The sequence below is a fragment of the Gorilla gorilla genome, chromosome 1, assembly GCF_029281585.2.
Source record: "Gorilla gorilla gorilla isolate KB3781 chromosome 1, NHGRI_mGorGor1-v2.1_pri, whole genome shotgun sequence".
Taxonomy (NCBI): domain Eukaryota; kingdom Metazoa; phylum Chordata; class Mammalia; order Primates; family Hominidae; genus Gorilla; species Gorilla gorilla.
In genome coordinates, this window is record NC_073224.2 from 37,770,873 (window position 1) to 37,797,816 (window position 26,944).

The 26,944-nt window shown below is 38.0% G+C and overlaps 1 protein-coding gene across 4 annotated transcripts in view; it reads right to left on the reverse strand.

The window, feature by feature from the left end:
* The window catches only part of WDR26 (WD repeat domain 26), a 49,665-nt gene that overhangs the window by 21,755 nt on the left and 966 nt on the right, over positions 1-26,944 (reverse strand). The window contains exons 2-7 of one of the 4 annotated variants that reach the window (XM_019030990.4): positions 25,131-25,230; positions 24,974-25,030; positions 17,971-18,107; positions 12,959-13,056; positions 11,697-11,853; positions 4,866-5,004 (exon numbers count right to left, since the gene is read on the reverse strand). In XM_019030990.4, the coding sequence (XP_018886535.1) occupies positions 4,866-5,004; positions 11,697-11,853; positions 12,959-13,056; positions 17,971-18,107; positions 24,974-25,030; positions 25,131-25,230 (688 nt within the window). Of the gene's footprint in view, positions 1-4,865; positions 5,005-11,696; positions 11,854-12,958; positions 13,057-17,970; positions 18,108-24,925; positions 25,031-25,130; positions 25,231-26,944 lie in introns of all 4 variants that reach the window. The other 3 variants (XM_019030976.4, XM_063708352.1, XM_019030982.4) reach the window with 3 other exon arrangements.

A 26,944-nucleotide genomic window follows, 5' to 3' on the forward strand; every position in this document is an offset into this window, starting at 1 on the left:
AGGCAGGCGAACAGCTTGAGGTCAGGAGTTTCAGACCAGCCTGGCCAATGTGGTGAAACCCTGTCTCTACTAAAAATACAAAAATTAGCCAGGCATGGTGGCACATGCCTGTAATCCCAGCTACTCAGGAGGCTGAGGCAGGAGAATTGCCTGAACCCAGGAGGTGAAAGTTACAGTGAGCCAAGATTGTGCCACTGCACTCCAGCCTGGGCAACAGAGCGAGATGCTGTCTTTAAAAAAAAAAAAAAAAAAAATTTTTTTTTTTATCTCAAAAACTGTTTTATGTACATGAATGAAAAAAATATAATCCTATAAAAGATAAAGTTGAAAACAAAAACAATACTATATCTTCATTAGCACAGTGCCTTTATACTAATTTATTCAAAGTGGAAATAACATGTTTGTGGAGCCTATATGACTTTGCTTGGATTCTGCGGGGAATGGGTAAAATTCATCTTTTTTAGGCAAAGAAAAACTGTTAAAGGAAAGTAGGCATTGGAATCACATCAACTCAAATTTTAAGGCTCTCTTAAATGTACTTTTTTCTCTCCATTAAAACACACACACACGTTCAAAAAGGGCATATATATATACGTATATATACGTATATACGTATATACGTATATATATATAAATTTTTTTTCTTTTTTTTTTTTTTTTTGAGATGGAGCCTTGCTCTGTCGCCTAGGCTGGAGTGCAGTGGCGCAATCTCAATTCATTGCACCCTCCGCTTCCCAGGTTCAAGCAATTCTCCTGCCTCAGCCTCCAAAGTAGCTGGGACTACAGGCACGCACTACCATGCCAGACTAATTTTTTTTATTTTTACTAGAGATGGGGTTTCACCATGTTGGCCAGGTTGGCTTGAACTTCTGACCTCAGGTGACTCACCTGCCTCGGCCTTCCAAAGTGCTGAGATTACAGGGGTAAGCCACCGCACCCGGCCAAAAAGAACACATATTTTCTTATAATTTTTTCAGACAGTATTTGACATAACAAAAATACCATCATACCAAAAGAATCAAACAGTCCCAGACGACTCACTATAATACAGCTATCTAAAAATTACAGTCTCTAAAAGTCTCTCTGTTTCATATTGGAATGTAAGCATTAACTCTGCATTTCCCAAGCTAATCTGGCAACAAAAGCCCTTTACATGTTAACACCTATTAATTCTGCATACCCATTATTCCTGCAAAAACACTCTGGGAAACACTGGCATAAGAGTCCAAACTTCTTAGCAAAGAATACAAAAGCTCCTCCTTGATCTGGCTGCTATTTAATTAACCTCAACTCTAGTCTACCTAAAACTCTTCCCCCAAACCACCTAAATGCCATGTTACGTTTTCTTTTGCCCAAGGGCCTATCCTAACTAGTTTTGCCTAAATAGTTCTTTACCTCTTCTTCACCTAATATTTACTTTTCTTACTTTCCCTAGCTTTGCTGTTCCAGTAGGCTCTCTTTGATGAGCTCCTGTAGCACCCACTATAAATTACGGTGTATTATCATGTGCTTAGTCTGTCTACAGCAAAAGACCTGGCACACAACAGGTGTTTAATAAATACTGGCTAAATGAAGGGGATTCTTATACACTGCTAACTAGGAAAAACTAATAAAGCACAGTTTTGGTATTACTACCTTCTTTTTCATATATCATGCAAATAAATGACTGGTGAATGAAAACAGAACTCAGAATAGTATGCAAAGGCTATGATTTGATCCCAAACTCTTTTTCTAGTCTAATCTCCCACTCTGCCATTACTCATCCCATTCTTTTTTTTTTTTTTTTTTTTTTTGGAGGAGGACAGGAGGGCAAGAGGTTTTCCTGTCTTCCTAGAATGCCACTTTCCTGTTGTCCACCTGTGTGATGCACAATAAGACTCTCAAGAGGTATTTCGACTTGTAAAGCTTCCCTGCGCTTTCATAATACTTTATGTATTATCTATTATGTATCATGCTTATTTCATTGAATTTTGTTTTCATTTAAACGGTACATTTTTTTCACAGGAATTTTAAACCTGAGATCTACAAGAATGGGTCCAGGGATAGAATCAGGGGTCTATGAATTTAAATGAGAAAAAGACACAACTCTATTTTTATTAAACACAGCCTGAAATTTGGTGTTTCCTTCACTCTCAAATGCAGGCAATTAACAACGTAGTATTAGGCAGTACTGGGTATATTAGTAATTACACAGGGTAGTATATTAAGTAGTGGTGGGTAGTATACTAGCTAGTATACTAAATTAGGTAGTATTAGGTGACTCCATTAACAGAAATCTTACATCTTTTCATATCATATTATAGTTGTTGCAGATACTTTGAAATATTTACGCTCATCACTACTTCAAAATTCTGGTACTTATATCTGCTGCTAGAATTTATTATTTAAGGCATTAATAAAGCATTAAATAAAAATAAAAAGTTTTTGTACTATGTTAACTATATATCAATATAGCTGGCTTTCCTTAGTAATGAATACATAACATATATTTGACCTTGCTATGTGCTTTGATTTATGCATTTAAACATATTCTGAGAAAGAGTCCATAGGTTTGCCAAACTGCCAAAGAGGTACGTGGTACCAAAAAAAGGTAAAGAACCACTGCTTTATGGTAAAGAATGTATCTTATTTACCTTTCATTGTTTGTAGCATACGTAGGTATGCAAGAATTGGTGTATGCTCTCAAATTCAATTCTCTTCTAAAAACAACTGTTAGGCTGGGAATGGTGACTCACGCCAGTAATCCCAGCACTTTGGGAGGTCGAGGTGGGCGATCAGCTGAGGTCAGGAATATGATACCAGCCTGGCCAACATGGTGAAACCCCGTCTCTACTTCAAAAATGAAAAAATTAGCTGGGCGTTGTGGCGCCTGCCTGTAGTCCCAGCTAGTTGGGAGGCTGAGGCATAAGAATCTCTTGAACCTGGGAGGTAGAGGTTGCAGCGAGCCGAGATTGCCCCACTGCACTACACCCTGGGGAACATAGTGAGATACTGTCTCAGAGAAAAAAAAAGAAAAGAAAAAAAAATTATTTCCATCTGTGGCTCCCTTTTTCTATTTTTCTCAACACGGGAGCCCAAAACTTTATCCTGAGCTAATAGTATATTTTAATTCTAAACTTCAAAATAAGTTTATTTGGCCGGACGTAGTGGCTCACGCCTGTAATCCCAGCACTTTGGGAGGCCGAGGCGGGCAGATCACCTGAGGTCAGGAGTTTGAGACCAGTCTGGCCAACATGGTGAAACCCCATCTCTACTAAAAATACAAAAATTAGCCAGGCGTGGTGGCAAGCGCTTGTAATCCCAGCTACTCGGGAGGCTGAGGCAGGAGAATCCCTTGAACCCAGGAGGTGGAGGTTGCAGTGAGCCAAGATTGCACCATTGCACTCCAGCCTGGGGGACAAGAGCGAGACTTTGTCTCAAAAAAAAAAAAAAAAAAAAAAAAGAGGAAAAGAAAAGAAAAGAAGGCCGGGCGCGGTGGCTCACGCCTGTAATCCCAGCACTTTGGGAGGCCGAGGCGGGCGGATCACGAGGTCAGGAGATCGAGACCATCCTGGCTAACACGGTGAAACCCCGTCTCTACTAAAAATGCAAAAATTAGCCGGACGCGGTGGTGGGCGCCTGTAGTCCCAGCTACTCGGCTGAGGCAGGAGAATGGCGTGAACCCGGGAGGCGGAACTTGCAGTGAGCCGAGATCGCGCCACTGCGCTCCAGCCTGGCCGACAGAGCGAGACTCCGTCTCAAAAAAAAAAAAAAAAAAGAAAAGAAGTTTATTTTAGGTGAATGACTCCTAAACCAAATATAGTTCCTTAACCTATCCGGAGTCATGTGCTCCTTTGATCACTTGATAAATGTTCAATTAGTTGAAATAAATGAAAATATTTATTACCCACAACAAATCCATAGGTCATCTGGTTATAAACGAACACTTATCTGATTTTAGAGGGAACTTAGAATTTTAAATCCAGAATAAAATACTTTTCATATATATCAATGGGAAAACAAAGGGGGAAAGGATTACACAACAAGGTCCACAAATAATACAAGATAATGATGGGCTTCAGAAGGCAAAAGAGTAACGAGTCTTTTCTAACTTGTGGTTGGGACAGAATGGACATTGTATTAATCTTTCTTTTTCTTTTTTTTTTTTTTTTTTTGAGACAGGGTCTCACTCTGTTGCCCAGGCTTGAGTGTGCAGTATCAAGGTCACTGCTCACTGTAGCCTCCACCTCCTGGGCTCAAGTGATCCTCCCACTTCATCCTCTCGAATAGCTGGGATGACTGGTGTGTACCACCATGCCTGGCTAATTTTTTGTAGTGACAGACTCTCCTCTATGTTGTCCAGGCTGCTCTTGAACTCCTGAGCTCAAGTGATCCTCCTGCCTCGGCTTCCCAAAGTGCTGGGATTACAGGCATGAGCCACCGTGCCTGGCCTAATCTTTCAACCAAGTATTAACAAAGATATAAATTGGCAGATATGTTAATAGCAGTGGGTTTGGAGTCAAGGTATTCCGGGATTTGAGTCAAACTTTGTCACGTACTAGCTGTGAGAGTCAAAGCATTTAACTTCTACCTCAGTTTCCTCATCTGACTGCAGGAGATGTTAGCACCTCACAGAGTTTTTCAGAATATTAGATAATGCATACACAGATTTAACATTATCCTTAGCACATAAACACTCAACAATGTTGATAATATTAACTTACATATATTATCTATACAACACATGAAGATGTAACAAAAATGATTAAAAAAAGCTCTTGGAAAAGAATACTATTGATATATATATACTTAAAAATATGTAATCAATGAATTAGATTCAAAATTATCCCCTTTTGTAATATAAACACTCATATTGGGGTACATACCGGATCAACTTGCCATATGATAACTGTTGTATCTTTTGATCCTGTTGCTAGTTTAGTGCCATCATTAGAGAATTTACAGAACCACACTTCATTACAATGCTCCGTAAGTATCTGCTGCGTATAACATGGGAACTGCCTCCTAAAACAAAGAGGTCCACAAATTATTCTTTCGAAACAGATTAGAGTAATAATAATAAAAACGGTTAAATAACTGACAAAACTTCTTTGAAGATCACATCACTAACTTTAAAAATAAGAAAAGAATGCATTTGTAAATCTTTTTTTTTTTTTTTTTTTTTGAGACAGGGTCTCTCTGTTGCCCAGGCTCTGTGCTGTTGTACAGTAGCACAATCATAGATCACTGTAGCCCTGACCGCCTGGGGTCAAGAGACTCTCTCCCACCTCAGCTTCCTGAGTAGCTGGGACCACAGACCTGTGACACCAGGCCCAGCTACATTTTTTTTTACTTGCTACTGGGGAGGCTGAGGGGCAAGTATTGCTTGAGCCTGGGAGTTAAGAGGCTGCAGTGAGTTATGACTGCACCACTGCACTCCAGCCTGGGTGATGGAGTGAGATCATTTCAAAAACAAACCAAAACCAAAATCAGAATAGGCTCCAGATAATGAGTTTAGGTCCTTCTCACTCACAAGCTTTAATGTCTTTGGCAAGTTATTTAACAACTCTTAGCCTGAGTTCCCACATCTACAAAAGGAGATTAGTATCTACCTAACAGGGTTCTTAAAATTCTCATTAAGAATTAGAAATACATTTAAAATTTCTGGAATGTAAGAGATACTCAAATGTGATTAATAATATTTGAGGGGATGCACAGGAGAAGTGCAATATATGGCAAGGAGTGCAGTAGTTAAGAGCAAAGCCTTAAGAATGGGAGCAGTAGTCTGACAGACTTAGATTTAAATCTTGGCTCAGTCACTTAGCTATGATTCTGAGATATTAAATTAACCTCTCTAAATCTCAATTTTTTCCAACTATCAAACAAAGATTAAGGTATCTGCCTTACAGAATTCCTTACCCAAGGATGAAATAAGAGGAAGAGAAAATGACTATAAACCATTTAGACTGAATCTGACACTTAGCTAGTACCTCATAAATGGCAGCTAATATTAAATATCAAGGGCAAAGAATTTTGTGATTTATGATCCGGTTTACCAACTTAAATGACTATTTTCATTAAGCACTCATTTAAAAAAAAATCATTCTTTTCCAACCTCTATATCAACTGTCCAACAGAACTTTCTGTGACAGTGGAAATGCTATATACCTGTGTTATCTAATATGGTAGCCCTCACTACAAGTGGCTATTGAACACTTGAAATGTGGCCAGTAAGCTGGAGGAACTTGATTTAATTTGAATTATTTTACATTTGAATTTAAATGGACACATGTAGTTAGTGGCTACTGTTTAGACAGAACAGCTCTACCTTATAAATTCTCTGTATTATAAAAAACGTTATTTGAGTAGGCTGGGCATGGTGGCTCACACGTGTAATCCCAGCACTTTGGGAGGCCAAGGCAGACGGATCACCTGAGGTCAGGAGTTCAAGACTGGCCTGGCCAACATGGTGAACCCTCATCTCTACTAAAAACACAAAAATTAGTCGGGTGTGGTGGCACATGCCTGTACTCTGAGCTACTCAAGAAGCTGAGGCAGGAGAATCGCTTGAATGCGGGAGGTGGAGGTTGCAGTGAGGCAACATCATGCCACTCCACTCCAGCCTGGGTGACAGAGTGAGACAGTCTCAAACAACAACAACAACAAAAAAACCCAAAAAAAACCACGTTATTTAAACATTAACGGATACACCTTTAAAGTGTATCTTGAAACACGGTCTTCCTTGCTTCTTTTCCCAATCAATAATTTAGAATTACATTTTGTCAATTCACCAGTCTGAAACAAAATATACATTTAAAAATAAATTAACATTCTTTATTTGGTACACATGGCAATCTACCTTAGCAGATGGGTATTTGCAGGCTGTTTTAAACTTTCAGATTTTTAAATTAAATTGCTTTAATATTACTACTATACATGTGTGATTTTAGATAAAATAATCAATACTAGCTGACATTTATTAAGCAATTACTAGGTGCCAAATGCTGCTTTAGACACTTCACATATAATATTGCTCATGGAAGTACTATTATCCCCATTTTCATGAGGCTCAAAGAGGACAAATAATTTACTAGATGTTATAAAACTGATAAGTAATTGTACTAAGATTTAGACCTATGGTTGACTCCAAGACCAGTTTTCTTTCCAAATACTATTTTAAAATCATATTTTTCAAGGCACTGCTGGACAAAATTCCAATCAAATAAGCAATTTCAGTATCAGAAATAGTTTTTTCCTCCTCTAATGTTTATCTTTGTTTGTTTTTTTGAGATGGAGTCTCGCTCTGTTGCTCAGGATGGAGTGCAGTGGTGCGATCTCTGCTCACTGCAACCTCCACCTCCTGGGTTCAAGTGATTCTCCTGCCTCAGCCTCCCCAGCAGCTGGGATTACAGGTGCGCACCACTACACCTGGCTAATTTTTTTGTATTTTTAGTAGAGACAGGGTTTCATCAAGTTGGCCAGGCTGGTCTCGAACTTCTGACCTCACGTGATCCAGCCACTTTGGCCTCTCAAAGTGCTGGGATTACAGGTGTAAGCCACCACGCCCGGCCTGTTTTTTTTTTTGAGACTGAGTTTCGCTTGTTGCCCAGGCTGGAATGCAGTGGCACGATCTCGGCTCACTGCAATCTCTACCTCCCGGGTTCAAGCAATTCTCCTGCCTCAGCCTCCTGAGCAGCTGGGATTACAGGCACCCACCACCACACCAGGCTACTTTTTGTATTTTTAGTAGAGGCAGGGTCTTGCCATGTTGCCCAGGCTGGTGTCAAACTCCTGGGCTCAAGTGATCTCCCCACCTCGGCCTTCCAAAGTGCTGGGATTACAGGTGTGAGCCACCATGCCCTGCCCAGAAATTGTATACAATCTAATAAACCTTTTCAATGTACATCAGGATTTTTTATTCAGAATAATCCATTTTAATCAGAATAATTTTAATCAGAATAATTCATTTATTCATAATTCTTTATTCTCCAGAAAAAAGCTGGTATTTAATTTCAAAGCTAAGATTTAATTTCTGAAAATAGTTTTCTAGTTCCAATGCTAAAATCTAGTTTCTAAAAGAGTAAAGAAGGTAATAAAAATTAGCAACTTTTCTTTTGAAGACTTTTAGATAAATAATAGGAATTAAATTTAGGTTCAGACCCAGCATGGTGGCTCATACCTGTAACCCTAGCACTTTGGAAGGACAAGGTGGGAGGATCACCTGAGGCCAGGAGTTTGAGATTGGCCTGGGCAACACAGTGAGCAACCCCATCTCCAAAAAAAAGAAACCACAAAACAACAACGAAAACACAAAAACAAAGCAAAAAAGTTTTTTTTGAAATTAGCTGTGTGGTGGTCCACACCTGAAGCCCCAGCTGCTCAGGCTGAGACGGGAGTTCAAGGCTGCTGTGAACTATAATTGCACCACTGCACTCCAACTTGGGCTACAGGGCAAGATCATGTGTTGAATAAAAACATTTTTGTAATTAAAAAATAACTAAGTAAATTCAGGTTCTATTTTTGCAGTGTAGCAATAAAGGGCATAACTCACTCTCAAGACTGTGTATATAATGTAATGTCTGACATTATTCTCTTAGTGACTTTAAAATCTCTACAGTAAAAAGCTAAGGCTGACTCCAAGTTTTCTGGTTTTGGAAAACTGGGTAGATGGTTGCTTTTCACTGAGGTAGGGAACTTAAGAAAAAGCAGATTTTGCAAAAATAGGTGAGAGGGAAAGGAAGTTCTGTTTCGGACATGCTGTGTTTAATGTACTTGAGAACCCAAATTGTGGTATTAAGGTCTAAGGCTCAGGAGATAAATTCTGTAGCTCTGGCCTGTATCTAGTTGTCATTAGAACCATGAAAGTATAACTAAGGATGAGGGAAGAAACAATTCTGGAACACGTATTTCTTTTTCTTTTTTTTTTTTTTTTTGAGACGGAGTCTTGCTCTGTCGCCCAAGCTGGAGTGCAGCGGCGTGATCTCCGCTCACTGCAACCTCTGCCTCCCAGGTTCAAGTGATTCTCCTGCCTCAGCCTCCTGAGTAGCTGGGCATGTGCCGCCATGCCCGGCTATTTTTTTTGTATTTTTAGTAGAGACAGGGTTACACCATGTTAGCCAGGATGGTCTTGATCTCCTGACCTCGTGATCCACTCGCCTAGGCCTCCCAAATACTGGGATTACAGGCGTGAGCCACTGCACCCGGCCTGGAACATGTATTTCTTAAAGGGACAGGTAAAGAAGAGCCTAAGGAGTAGCCAGGAGTTAAACTAAGAATCTAGAATGTTTTAGAAGTCAAAGGAAAAGTTTCAAAGTAGAGTAGTACAGTGCTATAGTAAGGTGAAGATATAGGCTAGAAAATATCCACTGAATGTAAAAGAGGTATTCTCACCAACATCAACAATTCTGGTATTATGTTAGCTACACAGGTCCTAATACTAAAGAAATATGAAGAGTGAACAAAAAGTAAGGACAAAGACATTGGGAATGTGTAGTAGGCAATGATTTCAAGAAGTCAGCTCTAAAGTGGAGGGGGAGAGAGAAAGAGAGGTAAGTAGGAGCATAGAGTGAAGGTTTTGTTTTAAGATTACAGAGAAGACCTTCTAATCAGTGGTTATTTCAGAAGAAAAAGGATGCTTTCATTCCTCTGTAAAACTCTGAACTGCTTTTTTCTTTCTTTTTTTTTTTTTTTCTGAGATGGAGTCTCACTCTGTCGCCCAGGCTAGAGTGCGGTGGTGTGATCTCAGCTCATTGCAAGCTCCGCCTCCTGGGTTCACACCATTCTCCTGCCTCAGCCTCCCGAGTAGCTGGGACTACAGGCGCCTGCCACCACGCCCGGCTAATTTTTGTATTTTTAGAAGAGACAGGGTTTCACCGTGTTAGCCAGGATGGTCTCAATCTCCTGACCTCGTGATCCGCCCGCCTCGTCCTCCCAAAGTGCTGGGATTACAGGCGTGAGCCACCACACCCAGCCTGGACTGCTTTTCTACACAGGCTTATGAGAGCTTGGTCCCTGACCTGAGGGTTGGAAAAAGTTAGATTAAGTATTTTTCATCACTTAGTTTCATAGGTACTGATGTAGATGTTAAAACACTTTGGTCATGTTCCCATAGATTCCAGTTTCCAAACAGGAGGGCAAGCTCTTAACGTACTGATACCTCTTAAACCATTATGTCTAGTCACCACCTTTCAAAATATTTAAATTTATGAACCAAAAAAAGATTTGGGTTCACAAGCGTCTTAATTTTAACACTGTTCTCAAATCCGCGAATGGAGCTACGAACCATGAAACTATATAGTCTTTTAATCTATTATCTCTTCCTATCGCTATTCAATTTTATACAAAAAGATTTTTAAATCCTCAGAAGCAGGTCAATGACCATTATTAAAGAGTTTAAAAGGGATAGGGGAAAAAAATTCTAATCACTTCCTTGTAGAATATTTAAGATATGTACCAAGTAATAATCTAATATTTTAAGATAAAATAACCCTTTTAAGTAATGTAAGGCCAATATCTCAAACAATTATTATTTTTGTACTTCAAGTAGGGAGAGTGAGGTTAAAAACTCAATAGATACAAAAGTGGTTTATACACATGTAAAAAATTATTTTATATCACAGTAGAGATATGCATATATAGACAATTTTTATGGTTATTCAGAAGTTCCTCGTTATTCCAAAGCCCTCATACTTAATATGTTTTTGTCCTTATTTATGTTACTTTCATTAGTTCTTTGATATCACTGGTAAAAGCAACTGAGCACATGCATTGCAGCTATTCTCTATTCTCCTTTTTGTTTGGTTCACCAGATTCAAATTATTTCATTCTTGAAGTCTGAAATATTTCACAATTTGTTATTCGATATCTTAAAATTAAAGCTATGCTTTAGGCCCAGCATGGAGGCTCACGCCTGTAATCCCAGTGCTTTGGGAGGCCAAGGCAGAAGTATCGATTGCTTGAGACCAGAAGTTCAAGACCAGCTGGGGCAAGAGACCCCATCTCTACAAAAAAACTTAAGAATTAGCCAGGCATGGTAGCGCATGCCTATATAGTCCTAGCTACTCAGAAGGCTGAGGTGAGTGGATCACTTGAGCCTAAGGCTATATAGTAGCCTATGATCATGCCACTGCACTCTATCCTGGGCAACAGAGAGGCTGTGTCTAAAAAAGAAACCAACAAAAACATCAAGAACAAAATAAAGCTATACTTTAATTTTAGAGACCATTAAAATAGTAGGTATATTTTTACTCAAAATACTCCTAATGTTGAAAGAGAAGCCTGAATTCTTACAAGTTAAATTATGGACATGGGTACACATGGTAAAAAAAACCCAAACCATAAGTTAATAGCTGTTGTTCTAGCCATTTTTAGAGCCTGTCTTCTACTAAAAAGCAGAACTTTCATTAAGAAAAAAGTATTACCATGATCTTTATGTGCAGTAAATAATTTGGGACACAGTTAAATTGTCAGACACAGAAAACAAGTAACCAAACCTATAGATAACGAAAAACTGGCTTCCCAACTTCAGTTCTCAAGGTATCGTTACTAAGTAAACATACAGAAATTTCTCATAATTTTCAATTTTCATAGTTCCAGCTTTACTCGTGAACAAATGCTAAATCAGACATGAAATAGCTACACGATAAGACTCTAAAAAAGAAAACTAAAATTTTGTAAAATGTTAGCCTGTTTCAGAATATAGGAAGTTTTCCTCTTACCTACTACAAACATGGTCTATAAGCAGAGACACAGAATCTAGATTATTATCAAGTTTGGTATTGTGATATAGGCACCGATCCCTTTGTAGTTCCACCGCCTGCCGCAGGAGAGTCTGTAAACGCCGTGGGGGAAGCATCACTGATGGTGGTAAATAGGCTTTAATAGAAGATATTTTAAAAAAGAGAAACAATAATAAACTGTAAACTTTTATTTAAGACATTTGCTCATCTTCTGCTATACTTGTTCCTACCCCAATAGTATCTATTCCTTAAATAAAGAAGTTCTGGGTTATGCGATACGTGAGCTTTACGAATATTTGTCAGCAGCAATAGCTATGTTGCTCATAAAATTGGATATATTTGGTGGGAGGGGTTTACTTTATATGTGGATTTTCTAGGGGCAGGGAGGATAAGTGAGGAATAACAACAACAAAATGAAGAAAAAGAAGACAACAATGAAAAGAATATTAGATAATTATTGTGTACCAGAAGGAGACCAGGTGTAAGTAAAATCTCCACTTAACAAATAGCAAAATTTTGGCAAATGTTGCAATAGGTTAAGTTCTAGTTCCCATCAAACTGCTCTAAAAATCGCCTCTTGGCCTTTTAGCTAAGATCAAGTACAAATTGCTCCAAATGCCAAAGATACTGTGTGAATTCAGGGAGTAACTGGTGTTTTGATACCCATACCAACCTACTGCAATCCTTGAATCCCTTATACCTCCCCAACTGGATGGCTTTGCGATTCTTAGGATCGTCACTGTCATCTCAACATCAAAATGACAGAATCATATAATTTTCAGAGAGAACATCTTTTACATAAAAATACAGCAAAAATGAAACCCGCATTACAATCTAGAGTAAACGTAACATGGTTGGGGAAGAATAAAACAATTTATCTAAAGAAACCTGGACCTTACTATTGAAATCAACAAAATCTTTAAAGCACTTGTGACTTAAAACTGTGGTTTACATATTTTTTTCTCTAAACACAGTACTTTTCCCCCAAACAAAATCTTAAGGGGGAGCATCATCACATAATACAAATGAAAGAAGGGCTGATCTGGAACCAGTGCCCTTTCACTGACTCCTGAGGTTAGCTTCTTAGACTCCATGACAGAGTCTGAAAAAATGGATTCTCCCTCTTCTAAGCACTCAATAAAAGTATGTCCAGATATTCCCCATCTGTCTTCCTAATTGATTACTGTATCCATTTGTAATCTAAGAGAAAACATAGCAACATAAAAAATTAAGACTCTTACTCTGAAGTTTATCCAACAGTTTAGATCGGGAAGCTGTCCCTTTGCCTTCCCATTCTGCTTTTGCACGTAGGTCTTCTGCATGGCTACACATCAGATACCTAAAAATACAACAGAGAAAGCAACCAATATTAAACCCATTTCTTTGTAATAAATGTAATTGAAAAGTACTGACCATCTGGCTATCTGCTTCTTACTAACACACGTCAAGAAATTTCTACAGTGGACTCAATTCATTAATATAATATAGCACCTGCATATAATTACTAAAATGTAAAGTAACAATACCTAAATATATATTACCTATTAACAGAACAAATTCTTATGTTGTTGTATATTATATATATGGCTCTTATTGTGCAGGTTCTGTTATAGCACTCAACACATATTACTTCCTTTAATGTTTATAACAACCCTGTAAGCACTATTATTATTCTACTTTTATAAATGAGGAAACCAAGGCACAGAAAGCTTAAGTAACTGGCCTAGGGTTAAGAGGCTAAGTAGGTATATAAACTCAGGCATTCCAGCTGTAGAACTTGCTCTTAACCACTAGGCTAACTTAACTACTTCTGAATAGTAAAATAAAACTCAAAGAACATATCTTCAAGACTTTATAATAAACATCATTCAAAAAATAGTATAACTGGATAATCATCCTTGTGTCATCTTGTGAAAGATATTGAGATCCCAGAGCACAAAATCGGGGAACTGTTTTATTGCTCACTGTATGTACAGAAGGTGGGATAAATGCTAAAGTTCACAGATTCTGGAGAATACATGAGGGGCCCCTGCTGGGAGTGTGACCCTGACCTGGTTTTGGTTCTTCTCAGAAGAATGGGCTTTGAAAGTAAAAGAAGTGAAGGTATTATTCAAACATGGAGATTAGACCTGGCAAGTAACTCTCCTGCTATTTTGTCTCATGCTCTGCCAGACAAATCTGTTTCTCTCACTTGTAAAAAGAATATTAAATAGGGTAATGAGGATTCTTGAAGATGAAGCATTTTAAGTACTTAGTCTACGACCTGCTATACCTCTCAGTTAACATGAGTATCACTCCCTCCCTTTCTTAACTGCATAAAGCATATTTCGTTTAGAATCTAAATGATTTAATAGTCTCTTCCCAAATAGCAGAACTACTTTTCCTCTTGATTTTTAGTACATAAATAGTGCTTTAACTGATCAAAAAAACTTATTTAATAATGTAAGTAATTATACTCAAAATATGCTATAGGAAATTAGCTATTGTGTTTTTTTGTATTTTTAGTAGAGACAGGGTTTCACCACGTTAGCCAGGATGGTCTCGATCTCCTGACCTCGTGATCCGCCTGCCTCGGCCTCCCAAAGTGCTGAGATTACAGGCGTGTGCTACCGTGCCCGGCCAGAAGTTGGCCATTGTGAATATTTTGTTTCTAAAGCAACCTTTTTTGGGCAAAGTTTATTATCAATAATTATATTTTAAAATGTTCATTTTTAAAATTTTACAAAAGTGACTTAGAATTGCTTCTATGTCCTTGTGAAAATACATATTAAATCTTAAAGTTTTAAATGAATTTCTGTTTACAGAAAGTCACATGGTACAACTAAAAGGACATTGGACTGAGAAGGAGAAACCCTGGGTTCTGATCCCAGTTCCACATCTCACCACCTTTGGGCCATTTCCTTAGGTGAAAAACTCATGGTGTGCTTCAGAATAAAACCCATATGACTAATTATATGTTCTGACACAAGAGCAGGAAAAAAATCATCATGTGAATGATATTCCGATGACAAAGAAATCAGATACCGCATTAAAAAGGTAATCAGCACGCCTGTAATCCCAGCACTTTGGGAGATGAGGCAGGAGGATCACCTGAGGTCAGGAGTCCGAGACTAGCCTGGCCAACATGGCGAAACCCCGTCTCTACTAAAAATACAGAAAAAAATTAACTGGGCGTGGTGGCGCATGCCTGTAATCCCAGCCACTTGGGAGGCTGAGGCAGGAGAATTGCTTGAACCCAGGAGGTGGAGGTTGCAGTGAGCCGAGATTGCACCACTGCACTGCAGCATGGATAATGGAGAGAGACTCTGTCTCAAAAAAAAAGGTAATCGGAACAAGAAATTTGTCAGCTACCATATCAAAACATCTAGCAGGCCAGGTGTGGTGGCTTGTGCCTGTAAACCTAGCACTTTGGGAAGCCAAGGTGGGAGGACTGCTTGAGCATAGGAGTTCAAGACCAGTCTAAGCAACATAGCCAGACTCCATCTCAAACAACAAGAAAAAAACCTGTAGAATTTATTGTTTCAAGATGTGGTAGTGGGTAAGACCAATGACTTTGGAATCAGTCAAACCAGGCTTTGAGTACTGCTTTCTGAATTATTAGCTTTATATTGTGCTGGCTACTTAACTTCTTTGAGGCTCAGTTTCCTTATCTGCAAGGAATGGGCCCTTATCTTGGGCCCATTCTTTTGTCCATCATTTTGTATTTACAAACTCGTGTGTCACATATTTGTTCTCGATGCTGGAGCCATATCATATAATGAAAAATGCTATAAAGAAAAAACATAAAAACAGAGTGATGTCACGAGAATACCCAGTGGGTAATCTTGGGAGATGATGATGCTTGGGCTGGGAGCTGAGCAAGGAGTACCCAGCTACGCAAAGACTGGGGGACATACATTTCAGATGGAGGGGACAAGCAGTGCAAATGCCTTAAGGGGTGGCAAGTTAAGGAACAGAAAGAGCATGAGTGTCACTAGAGTAATGAATAAAGAAAAAGATGGCAGAAAAGGATCAGGGATTTTGTGGCCTTGCACAGAGATTTTGGGTTTTAAGACTGCTGGAGAGCCAGTGGCAAGGGAGTAAAGACTTCATTTATGGTTTTGCTTACTTGTCTGGCTGCTGTGTGAAATATGCATTGTTAAGAAATTAAGAGTGAAGCCTGGTACAGTGGCTCACGCCTATAATCCCAGCACTTTGGAAGGCTGAGGCAGGTGGATCACCTGAGGTCAGAAGTTCGAGACCAGCCTGGCCAATGTGGTGAGACCCCATCTCTACTAAAAATACAAAATTAGCCGGGTGTGGTGGCGCATGCCTATAATCCCAGCTACTCAGGAGGCAAGGCTGAAGCATCACTTGAACCCGGGAGGCGAAGGCTGCAGTGAGCTGAGATTGCACCATTGCACCCCAGCCTGGGTGACAAAAGTGAAACTCTGTCTCAAAAAAAAAAAAAAAAAAAAAAAAAGAAAGAAATTAAGAGTGAATTCAATGTAACTAGGTGGGAAGCTACTATAATATTCTAGGAGAGATGTCCATGACTTAACTAGGCTAGAAACTGTGGAGATTCAGAGAAATGAAAATTTTAGATTTTTTAGAATTAGGCCATACATGTCAAAGTTAAAAGATAAAGAAAAAGCAATATGAGGCTTAAGTTCTTCCCTTAAGCAACTGGGTTGAAGATCTTGCGATATACTGGAAGTGGCACAGGTCTGCAGAGGTTAAATTTATTCCTAAATTATTCTTTTTTATACTAGTGTAAATAAAACTGTTTTCTTAATTCCATTTTCTGAATTATTTATTGCTAGATTATAGAAATACCATTATTCTTGTGTATTGACCTTGTATCCTACAACCTTGCTGAACTTGCCTATTAGTTCTAAGAGTTTTTTAGTGGATTCCTTAAATTTTCTTTATATAAAATCATGACATCTTTGAACGGAGATAGTTTTTCCTTTTCAATCTTTTATTCCTTTTTCTTGCCTAATTTCCTTGGCTAGAACCTCCAATACAATGTTGAACAGACGTAGCAAGAGTAGACATCATTGTCCTATTCTTGATCACAAGAAGAGAGGTTTCAGTCTTTCACTGCCAGCCCTGTGAGTTTTCATTAATGCCCTTTATTCGGTCAAGGAAGTTCCTTTCTATTCCTAGTTTGTTGAGTGTATTTATCATGAAGGGGTGAATCCAGAATTTTGTTTTGAGGCTGGGTGCAGTGGCTCATGCCTATTAACCCAGCACCTTGGGAGGCCGAAGCAGGTGGATTGCTTAAGGTTAGGAGGAGTTCAAGGCCAGCCTGGGCAACATAGCGAGACCTGTCTCTACAAAAAATGAAAAAATTAGCCACATGTGGTGGTACATGCCTGAAATCCTACCTACTTAGGAGGGTGAGGCAGGAGGATGGCTTGAGCCCAGAAACTAGAGGTGGCAGTGATCTATGATTGTGCCACTGCACACCAGCCTCATATAACTGAGACATCTATTAAACATCCAAGTGGAGAATGTCAGGTATGCCAGTAGATATACATATTGGGAGTTCAGATGAGAAGCTAAATTTAAGAGCCACTGGTATACAGATAGTATGTGAAGGCATGGTATAGAATGAGATTACCTAAAAAGAGCATGTAGATAGAGAATAAAGAGGCCCAGGATCAAACCTTTGGGTACCTTAACATTTTAAGGATTAATGTGGCGAGGTACAGTGACTCATGCCTGTAATCCCAGCACTCTGGGAAGATCACAGGAGTTTGAGATCACACTGGACAACACAGTAAGACCCTGTCTCTACCCTTCACCCCCCAAAAAAGGACTGATGTTGATGTGAGGATTAAATGAGGCTGTTTATGTGAAAAGCTTAGCAAGGGCCTGGCACATGACAAGTATTCACTTAAAAAAGTTAGTGTGCACCAATACTGGAAATGTCATTGTTTACTGTGATCCATATCATATGATTTTTATTTTGTTTTTAACTACAAAAGCTGTCCTTGGAATGTAATAGGGTTTTCATAGAACATTCTAAAATAGCATTTCACAGGCAATACATATTTTCTTCTCCCTTTCACCCACTTAAATATATCTCTATCCTAATCTGAACAGTTTCCTAGGATGACCAAAATAGTTGATCCACACAGGAGTGAGTTTACCTAGACAAATATCTAAGAATTTAGCAATAATCAAGATTTTATATTTTGGAAAAATGTTAAAGAAATATAACTTTGGCCCTCCATTAACCTGAGTTCAAGAACTCAAGTTTCCTTACCCACTAAGAACATGAATGCGCTCTGTATTGTATTTCAGCGGCGTCAATTCACAGCGTAGAACTTGAAGTGCCTCCAGGACCTTGCCATCCTCCAGGTATTCTAGGTACTTCTGCTGCAGCAGCAAAAACTTCATCCTCTGACATGACAGAAAGCAGCAGTCAGGGGAAAAAAGTTGATGGAAGTTTCAGAAAATGTTTGTGCCTAAACAGAACAGTAGAAACCATTCTACTATGCCCTTTGAAATAACTTTTTATAAAGCTTCAAGATGACTCAAAATATTTTAGTTTAGTAGAGCCACAGTAGATTAAATGTGACTGCTCAATTCCACATCTTACTAAAACTCTGCTTTGAACAAATAATCTCAAATCAGACTAGATCATTAGTGACTGAGGCATCAGCCTTGGAAAAAATGAATTCTCCTCTCAAAGCAATCTCCTACAATTGTAGTTCTTGTATAAAAATTTAGAACTATTCCAAGTACTTGAAATTTGCTTTTTAAAAAGTATGACTTTATAACTAGGGCACTGGGGGGTTTTATGCAACAAGTTTTGAAAAGATTAGAGAAAAAAACAGCAAATGAACTATTTAAGTCACAATGTGAAAGAGGGAATAAGTAGACCAGAAATCAGAACTAGACACACTCAGGAGGAGAAAAGTATCATATTTTGGCTTATCAAAAGTTAAGAGCTGTCCAACAAATGTACTACAAGTTGGTGTGCAAAGTATTGAATTTCCTACAACTAACGTGGACAAGCATAAGCTTGATGCACTTACTCTCTTCTAGGCGGCTATTAAGGGATGTCTACGTTAGATGGTTGAACTTAAAGGTTTTTAAAAAGATTCAATATTTGTACTTGTGTATTTCTGACAATCTGATCACTGATGCATTTAAAAGTGAAGCACAGGAAATTATTATTCGCTCTTTTCTCCCCTAAACCAATAAACCACTTTCCAGCTGTGAGACACTTTCACATTTAGTTTTTTCCTGAACTGTGTTTTTGACTTTAATACTTTTAAATGCTACTTTATTATTTTACTTTTAACTTGAAACCACATGGTCACAATCTTAGCAGTTTTTTACAAGAGAAAAGGGATGTTTATAAATATCATTTTGAAACTTCTTTTAAACCTTAAACCTAATTAAGGACCACAGCTTGGAGGGACCTTTTCATCATAGTTGCTACTCGTGGAGCTTGAGCAAGCCAATTGATGTAAACAGAGACGTCAGTAGGTAGGAAATGTTAGTCATATTTAGAGACTCCAAGGAATACAGTGGTAAAGATCTCAAGTCCACTTAAAATTAAAACTTAAAGTACAATTTTTCTTCTTCGTAAGATGCTTTTCTTCTTTTTTTTTTGAGACAGAGTCTCACTGTGGCCCAGGCTAGAGTGCAGTGGCGTGATCTTGGCTTACTACAACCTCTGCCTCCTGGGTTCACGCGATTCTCTTGCCTCAGCCTCCTAAGTAGCTGGGATTACAGGCACCTGCCACCACACCCAGCTAATTTTTGTATTTTTAGTAGAGACAGGGTTTTGCCATGTCGGCCAGGCTGGTCTTGAACTCCTGACCTCAAGTGATCTGCCCACCTTGGCCTCCCAAAGTGCTGGGATTACAGGCATGAGACACCGCACCCGGCCCAAAATGCTTACTTTAAAACCATAAAAAAATACACTGCTGTCACGAAATGCTGTGGAGAAATTACCATTTATTTGCAGAATTAACAGTGTAATAAACTGCTCTACAAGATTTTCTATCAAGGAGTATTTAGAAGAGAGATATAAACTGTAAGCTTATAAAAGTGGTTTCTAGAGAAAGTAAGCAATAATAAACCCTCTCATATAAGTTAGGTATGTATTTAAATTTATAAGATACATTGCTTTTGCTTGATACAAATCTCATCTTAAATATATGGCTAAGGAACAGAAAAAAATTCAAACTGAGACACTCCTGTAACTCTGGGAAAATTACACTTATCAAATTTTACATATAAATTTAGAATGACTAATGAATGTTTCAGAAATACATTAATTACCAAGATGCTCTGAAAAGTACATTACTGTACATACAGCCTGAAGTTAACCTTTCTATGTTAAATGAAAAAACTTTGTCATTCATCAGGTCACAGAAACCAAAAACTAAACAATGCAAAAAAAAAAAAAATCTAAAAATAAAAGAATTTTATATTTGAAGTTATTCTGGATATTCGCACCATTTTAGCTTCTGAAAAAATGCAACTATGAAATGAAGACCTCATATATTTTCATTTATCGATATAATGTTAAAAGTTTCATTCCACCTGGCGTGGTGGCTCACACCTGTAATCCCAGCACTTTGGGAGGCGGAGGCGGGTGGATCACGAGGTCAGCAGTTCGAGACCAGCCTGACAAACATGGTGAAACCCCGTCTCTACTAAAAAAAAAAATACAAAAAAATTAGCTGGGTGTGGCGGCGGGTGCCTGTAATCCCAGCTACTTCGGAGGCTGAGGCAGGAGAATCGATTGAAACTGGAAGGCGGAGGTTGCAGTGAGCCGAGATTGTGCCACTGCACTCTAGCCTGGGCAACGAGAGCAAAACTCTGTCTCAAAAAAAAAAAAAAAAAAAAAAGTTTCATTCCATTTTGTGGTATTTTTTAAATTCAAACTTGAAAATCTTATTCAGTTGCAGAACTTTTTCATTTAAATGTCACATGGAACTGGCCAGAGCATGAGATGTAATTTCTTCACTAAATTTTCTTAGTAATTGGGAATTGAGGGGCTTAAAAAAAAATTTCAGGGCAAGTTTTTTATTTACTTAATATTTATATTTTTTTGGTATCAATCATTAGGCTCCTATGCCCACCCCTCCCCCATTCCAATGTGTGCAGGGACAGTGCCCAAAGCGCTATTTCTCCCTTATTTTCCCACCAAGATCTTGATAGAACATGTTACTCTCTTTCTATGGGGCAGAGGTGGGGCAGGAGAGCAGAGAAAGGCTGACTAAAACTCTGAGAGAAGCCAGTATAAACACATATTTCTGTATATACAGGGAATGCTATAAAAGTAGCACAAGAGCATTTCTCTATGAGTCATTTTATCCAGATCAAGACCAAGAATATTCTCAAACAGATATCAAATCCTGGTATTGTGCATGGCAACTAACATGCTGCTGGCCAAGCACAGCTAGAGATTTGTTTGAAAGAAAATGTTTATTCTCCAAAAAATCAGTTGAAGTATTTGACACATATGATAAGGGTGGGGAGTAAAACTGTATTTTACCTCCCAAAATTTAAAGCACAAAAATGTAATATAACCTCAAGAAAGCAAAGACCCTTTAATTAACAAATAATGTTAAATATTTACTGAAAACATTGTAAAAATCAGACAAAATTAAAGCTTGCTGAGATGGGGACAGGGCTCTACTAATGTTTATATTTTTTAAAAAATCTTGAAGAAATAAAGACAAAAAAAGATTAGGAAAATAAACTCTCCTTTATGTCTTTCCCCAACTCCCAACTAGACCTCTTAAGAGATTATTTCTGGTCTCTAATGATTTTTTACCATCTCTGGGCCCAGCAAGATCTCCTTCTCCATTTTAATATCTAATAAATTTGAAATTGTTAAGTGACTAGGATAGCTTGAATGATAGTTTCACGTTGTAAATTCTGCTGTTGCTCCCCTAGTCCACCCAATACTGAATTGCTTTATTCCTTCCTTTGCTCCCATATTATTAAACTGAACTCAACATGAAAGAAAAACCCAGAAATTACGATACTTAGAAAGTTTGGTTCTCAAGGGCGGCCTCCTAGCTAATTCAGTAGTGGTTCTAACTCTGGAGTAAGGTCATAACCAAATCTTATCAATTAAATCATGATTTCTCAGAGAAAAGGGGAAATAAATTATATCTAAACTTGGTGCTCAAAACTCCTATTTGACTTTAAAATATACTAGTTAATTATAGACGCCAATTTTTGTTAAGCATATTTCCATTATATTAAAAAATAACCAAATATTTCTAGACATAAAAAAAGTTTTCTATTATTGGTCTCGTATACCCATCCAAATTGCCCAGAAATGGCGAAGTATATTTGAACCCAAACTAAAAAATGCTAATTTGGCCCGGCACGGTGGCTCACGCCTATAATCCCAGCACTCTGCGAGGCTGAGGCGGGTGGATCACCTGAGGTCAGGAGTTTGAGACCAGCCTGACCAACATGGTGAAACCCCAACTCTACTAAAAATACAAAAAAAAAAATTAGCCAGGCTTGGTGATGGACACCTGTAATTCCAACTACTTGGGAGGCTGAGGCAGGAGAATCTCTTGAACCCCGGAGGCAGAGGTTGCAGTGAGCCGAGATTGCGCCATTGCACTCCAGTCTGGGCAATAAGAGAAACTCCATCTCAAAAAAAAAAAAAAAAAAATGCTGATTCATGAAAGCAACTTCTGCCATTCCTAGTACCATTTAATCGGAAACCATTTAAACAGCTGGTGCGGTGGTTCACACCTGTAATCCCAGCACTTTGGAAGGCTGAGGCGGCCAGATCACAAGGTCAGGAGTTCGGGACCAGCTTGGCCAATATGGTGAAACCCCATCTGTACTAAAAATACAAAAATTAGCCGGGCATGGTGGCATGTGCCTGTAGTCCCAGCTACTTCGGAGGCTGAGGCAGTAGAATCGCTTGAACCTGGGAGGCGAGGTTGCAGTGAGCCGAGATCGCGCCACTGCACTCCAGCCTGGGCGACAGAGCGAGACTCCATCTCAAAAAAAAAAAAAACAAAACAAACAAACAAACAAAAAAACACAAAGGGAGTAGGCTGTAGAGAGAGTGGATTGGGTCAATGAAAACATTCAGGCTTAAAAAATAAAGTACAATTTTAGTCTAGACTAAGCCATCAACTGTGTCTGGGTATACAATTAAAATAATTATGTTTAAAGAAACCCTAATAGTTGTCTTCTAAGATATTATTACAAATTTAAGCTTATATTAGATTCTTTTCTTCTGGAGATGGGATGGATGAGAAAAGTAAATTTAAACACAATTAGAGAGGTGAAGAACAACTTCAAAAAATGCTGAAATTAATCTTTAAAAGCAATTGATTCATCAATGCTTAAAGTGAGATAAAAGTTGGAACCCTTTTCTTTTTATAAATACCTAAACAGTTTGATGGCATGAGGCTCAGCCAGAGATTTAATCTTCATCTTTTATTAGATCCTAGAATGTTCTACAGACTGAACAGGCTGTAAAAAGAAAGGATTCCTCCTTATTATCTATAACTACCTTTCTTCAGTTTACATGCTGCCTCTAATGAAGGTTTCTAATGAGATAGTCATAATCGAAATCCAATACAGAACTCTCAAATTACTATAAACAAATAAGAAAAAAATAGGAAGTAAGCCTATTAAATTTTTTACTACTAAATTACAGATATAATTTGGGCGAAGCTTAAACAACCTCCAAGAAATCACACACATTTTAAACCAGTCCACAGGCAAGTTCTTTATTGTCAACACACAAGTAGTGCTAACTTGCCCAATGGGAAAGCAACCTTAATTCTTCTTTTGGCCATCTAACTGTTTTTATTTTAGCTCATTCAGTCAGAAGCAAAAATTTATGCAGAACTGCTCAATAAAATGTACTTGGGTATTTTTTTTTTAAACCCCAAACACACCAACTGAGGAAACTTTAGTTAACGAAAAATTTCCAATCCCTTTGAATATAGATGTTTAACTATTTTAACTTCTGTTTTTATTTTTCAATTTTACTACAGAATTATTTTATAAGTTAACTTATTACCAATCATCTTAGTCAACAGTAGTTTAAAATTTTTAATATTTTAAGTATTTAATGAAAGAATAAAAATAATACACAACATCATCAATTTAAATGAATTTGCATTTGTTCTTGCTTGTTTGCACCTTTAATTCACCTGAAGCCCATTTCTCTAGGATTATATTATTGTGTAGAATTATACTGAGTTTGAAAACTCTTTTGTAATAAGATTTCAAAAGAAAAAAACACAAGGCCTTATTTTTATAGAAAGAGGCAGAAAAGATTAATGTTTGACTCAATTTTAAAAAAATCAAAATGTAATAAGTCATTTACTAATATTTAACAAACAGCTGGTTTCTCTACTTCACTTCCTATTTGCCTTCTTTCTCTCCCCACCCCCAGACAGGAAACTGCTTTTGACAACAAATGAATCAGCTAGAAGTTAAAAAGCCAGCAGCTAGCAGCTGATTCTTCACGGTTTCCAAACTCCAGCATTTAGAAAAAACTTATTTCCTCTCTCCCTCACCACCATCTACTGAAGAATTAAAGCCCATAAGTCTAAAAGATTCATTAAGATTTATGAAAGAGGCTAACAGGTTAAACTACTAAATTGATCTTGTCAGGGAAATAAGGCCAGTAAGCAGGGCCAAATGGTCAAATCTGCACACAAACCCTCCACCAGAGTGATACGTTATTATACAAACTTTGACACTGTCAATTCACACAACTGGAATGCAAGAATGGAAAATGGCCAGCACACCAATGGAGTTGGCTTGAATTAACTGTAATTCCCAAAGATTAAAAAAAAGAAAATGTATCAGCTTCTTAAGGCTGTATGGATATACACACACCCAAACACATTTTCTCTTTAACCAGCACATTCAGTATTTTAAGTAACATAATAAAAGTATAATTTATCTTTAACTCTATAAATATAAAACCTCTATTAGTAGCACTGAAAGCATGAAGAGCTTTCAATATATTTTTGTAGAGCTTAATTTATAAAGTTCAAATGACACATTTACTAAGTATGATTTTAAAGATATAAAACTCATACTTTAAAACATTATACTCATCCTAGTTTACAAATTATATGAAATTTAACTACTTTTAGGCCTTATTTTTTTATAAGAGGTAGAAACCTAGAGTTATCAATAACCTATTAAAATAAGCATAAATGTGAAACTAAGAACAAAAGTGTATTTACCACAATTATTCCCAACAACGTTTGAGAGATTTCAAGTGCGCCTCTTACCACAATAGCATGAGGAGAATGCACTAAAGGCTTTAGTTCATTCAGGTCATTTTCTGCCTGTAAAAATTGGTATAAAAGAAAAACAGAAATGTCACAAAATGCACATCAAATCTGTAATTTTAGCAGCAGTCACACAGCTCTATATGCCCTACTTTACCTTATCCCAGTCTCCTTCCATGACATGATTTCGGAATTTGGTAGCAGAAGGATGTTCTAAACGACATCCTGACTCTTGCATGAGGAGATCAACAGTCTGGCTGCAGGAAAGATACAGTGTAAAACAGACCTGACCAATTTTAGGGTTTTAATCCTTCAAATAAACTAATGTCCATGAAAACAGATGCAAAGTTTTTAAGCTAGCCTCATGATGAAGAAAAAAATAGCTTTCATGTGCCTGGTTGAACAAACTTTATTTAAAACTGACACCTACATTTTTTCCTAGTCAAGTTAAAAACCTTTCTTGAAACCAGAATCAATGTAAGTTCTTCCTAGTTTGCCAGTTAATGCCTCAATTTAATGCAGAAAGTATAAAATTTCTAAAAATGTGCTGTAACCAACTAGTCAAATAAATGAAAAACCAGAATCAACATACTACATTACATTTTGAAAGATAAAAATTATTAGCTTCACACAAGGTTAACAGAGATGACCCGTATCAGTTAAGAGCTTATATATCCAGGTATTATATTGCATAGAAATTCTACTAGGTCAATCTTTAAAATTAAAATAAATCCAGCATCAAAAATCATTCCCTTTCTCTCTATACTAAAAATAGCAAATTTACTATGGTGTAGGTTCCAAACAGTCACGAGTTATTTCCTCCTGCTGCTGTCAGCTTGCTTCTTGTCTCAGTAATATGTTCTGTTAGCATTTACAAAATCTGTTTTCATACTAATCCTTTTCCCTAGGGAATAAAGTGAATTCTTCCTACCACATATTTGTCTTTGAGCACTTAAAAGATTCATCAACTGTATTTTCTTCCTAAGAACCTTCATTTATCAGTCTATTTTTTGTGCTTATGTTTCAATGCTTTCTTATTCAGCTTTAAAACTTAATTTTTAGCTAAACAGTGCAATGATCTGCCTGAAAACCGAAATACTTGTGCCACTTTTAAAAAGTTCTGTTCTCCTCCCCACTACCCAAGAAATCCATAAATGCAAAAGTACACATCGGCTAGCCTGAGAGCTTAATCTACACTCTGAATGTAGGAAACTGACTGCTGCTGCACGTCCTCCCCCCTTCATTTCATTCTGACTCTGTCTCTTGCACCTCCTCCATCAGGCACTCCCACCAATCCTACCTTCCACCCCCCCTTAGTTTTTCTTTGTGTGTATACAAAACGGTGGTTTTTGTCCAAGGTCGCTGTCTACCTTCACCCTATGTTAGGTATACAAGGCCACCTAAATTGTATTTGAAAACAAATGGTTCACCAGATCAGATGTCCCCTTTTCAGAGGCGATCATCTTCTTGGTATTAAACTGAGATTTCAGACCAGTTAGGGTTAGGCCTCTTGTACACACACACAAGGGCCTTTAAACGACATCAACACTGTATCTTCATTATTCCCATCAGATTTATTCAACAACCTCTTTCCAAATGATCCCAGCCCCTCCGTTCCCATAAACACTTGTAGGTGATTGTCTTTCCTGATTGGTAGTTTGCTTGGGTTGTTGTCTGCCACGGTTGGGGGTGGGGAGGTGTCCCACAAAGATGCCTCCAAGATACACTTGAAAAACAAATCCTCCAAGGTTCATTATTTCCACCAGCTCTAATCCACCCCTCCCCCAACACATACAGAAACACACTCCCGCATCTGTCTTTATTGACAGACAATTAAGCTCTGAAGGTGCGTGGGGAGAAGTCATTCTTTGGGTTTCTCCTAACCCTTCCTAACCCCTCAACGCCTGTCTCGTCTCACAATTTGTCAGACTGATTGATTTTCCCCTATTTCCTTTCAGGTCCGCTCCTCCT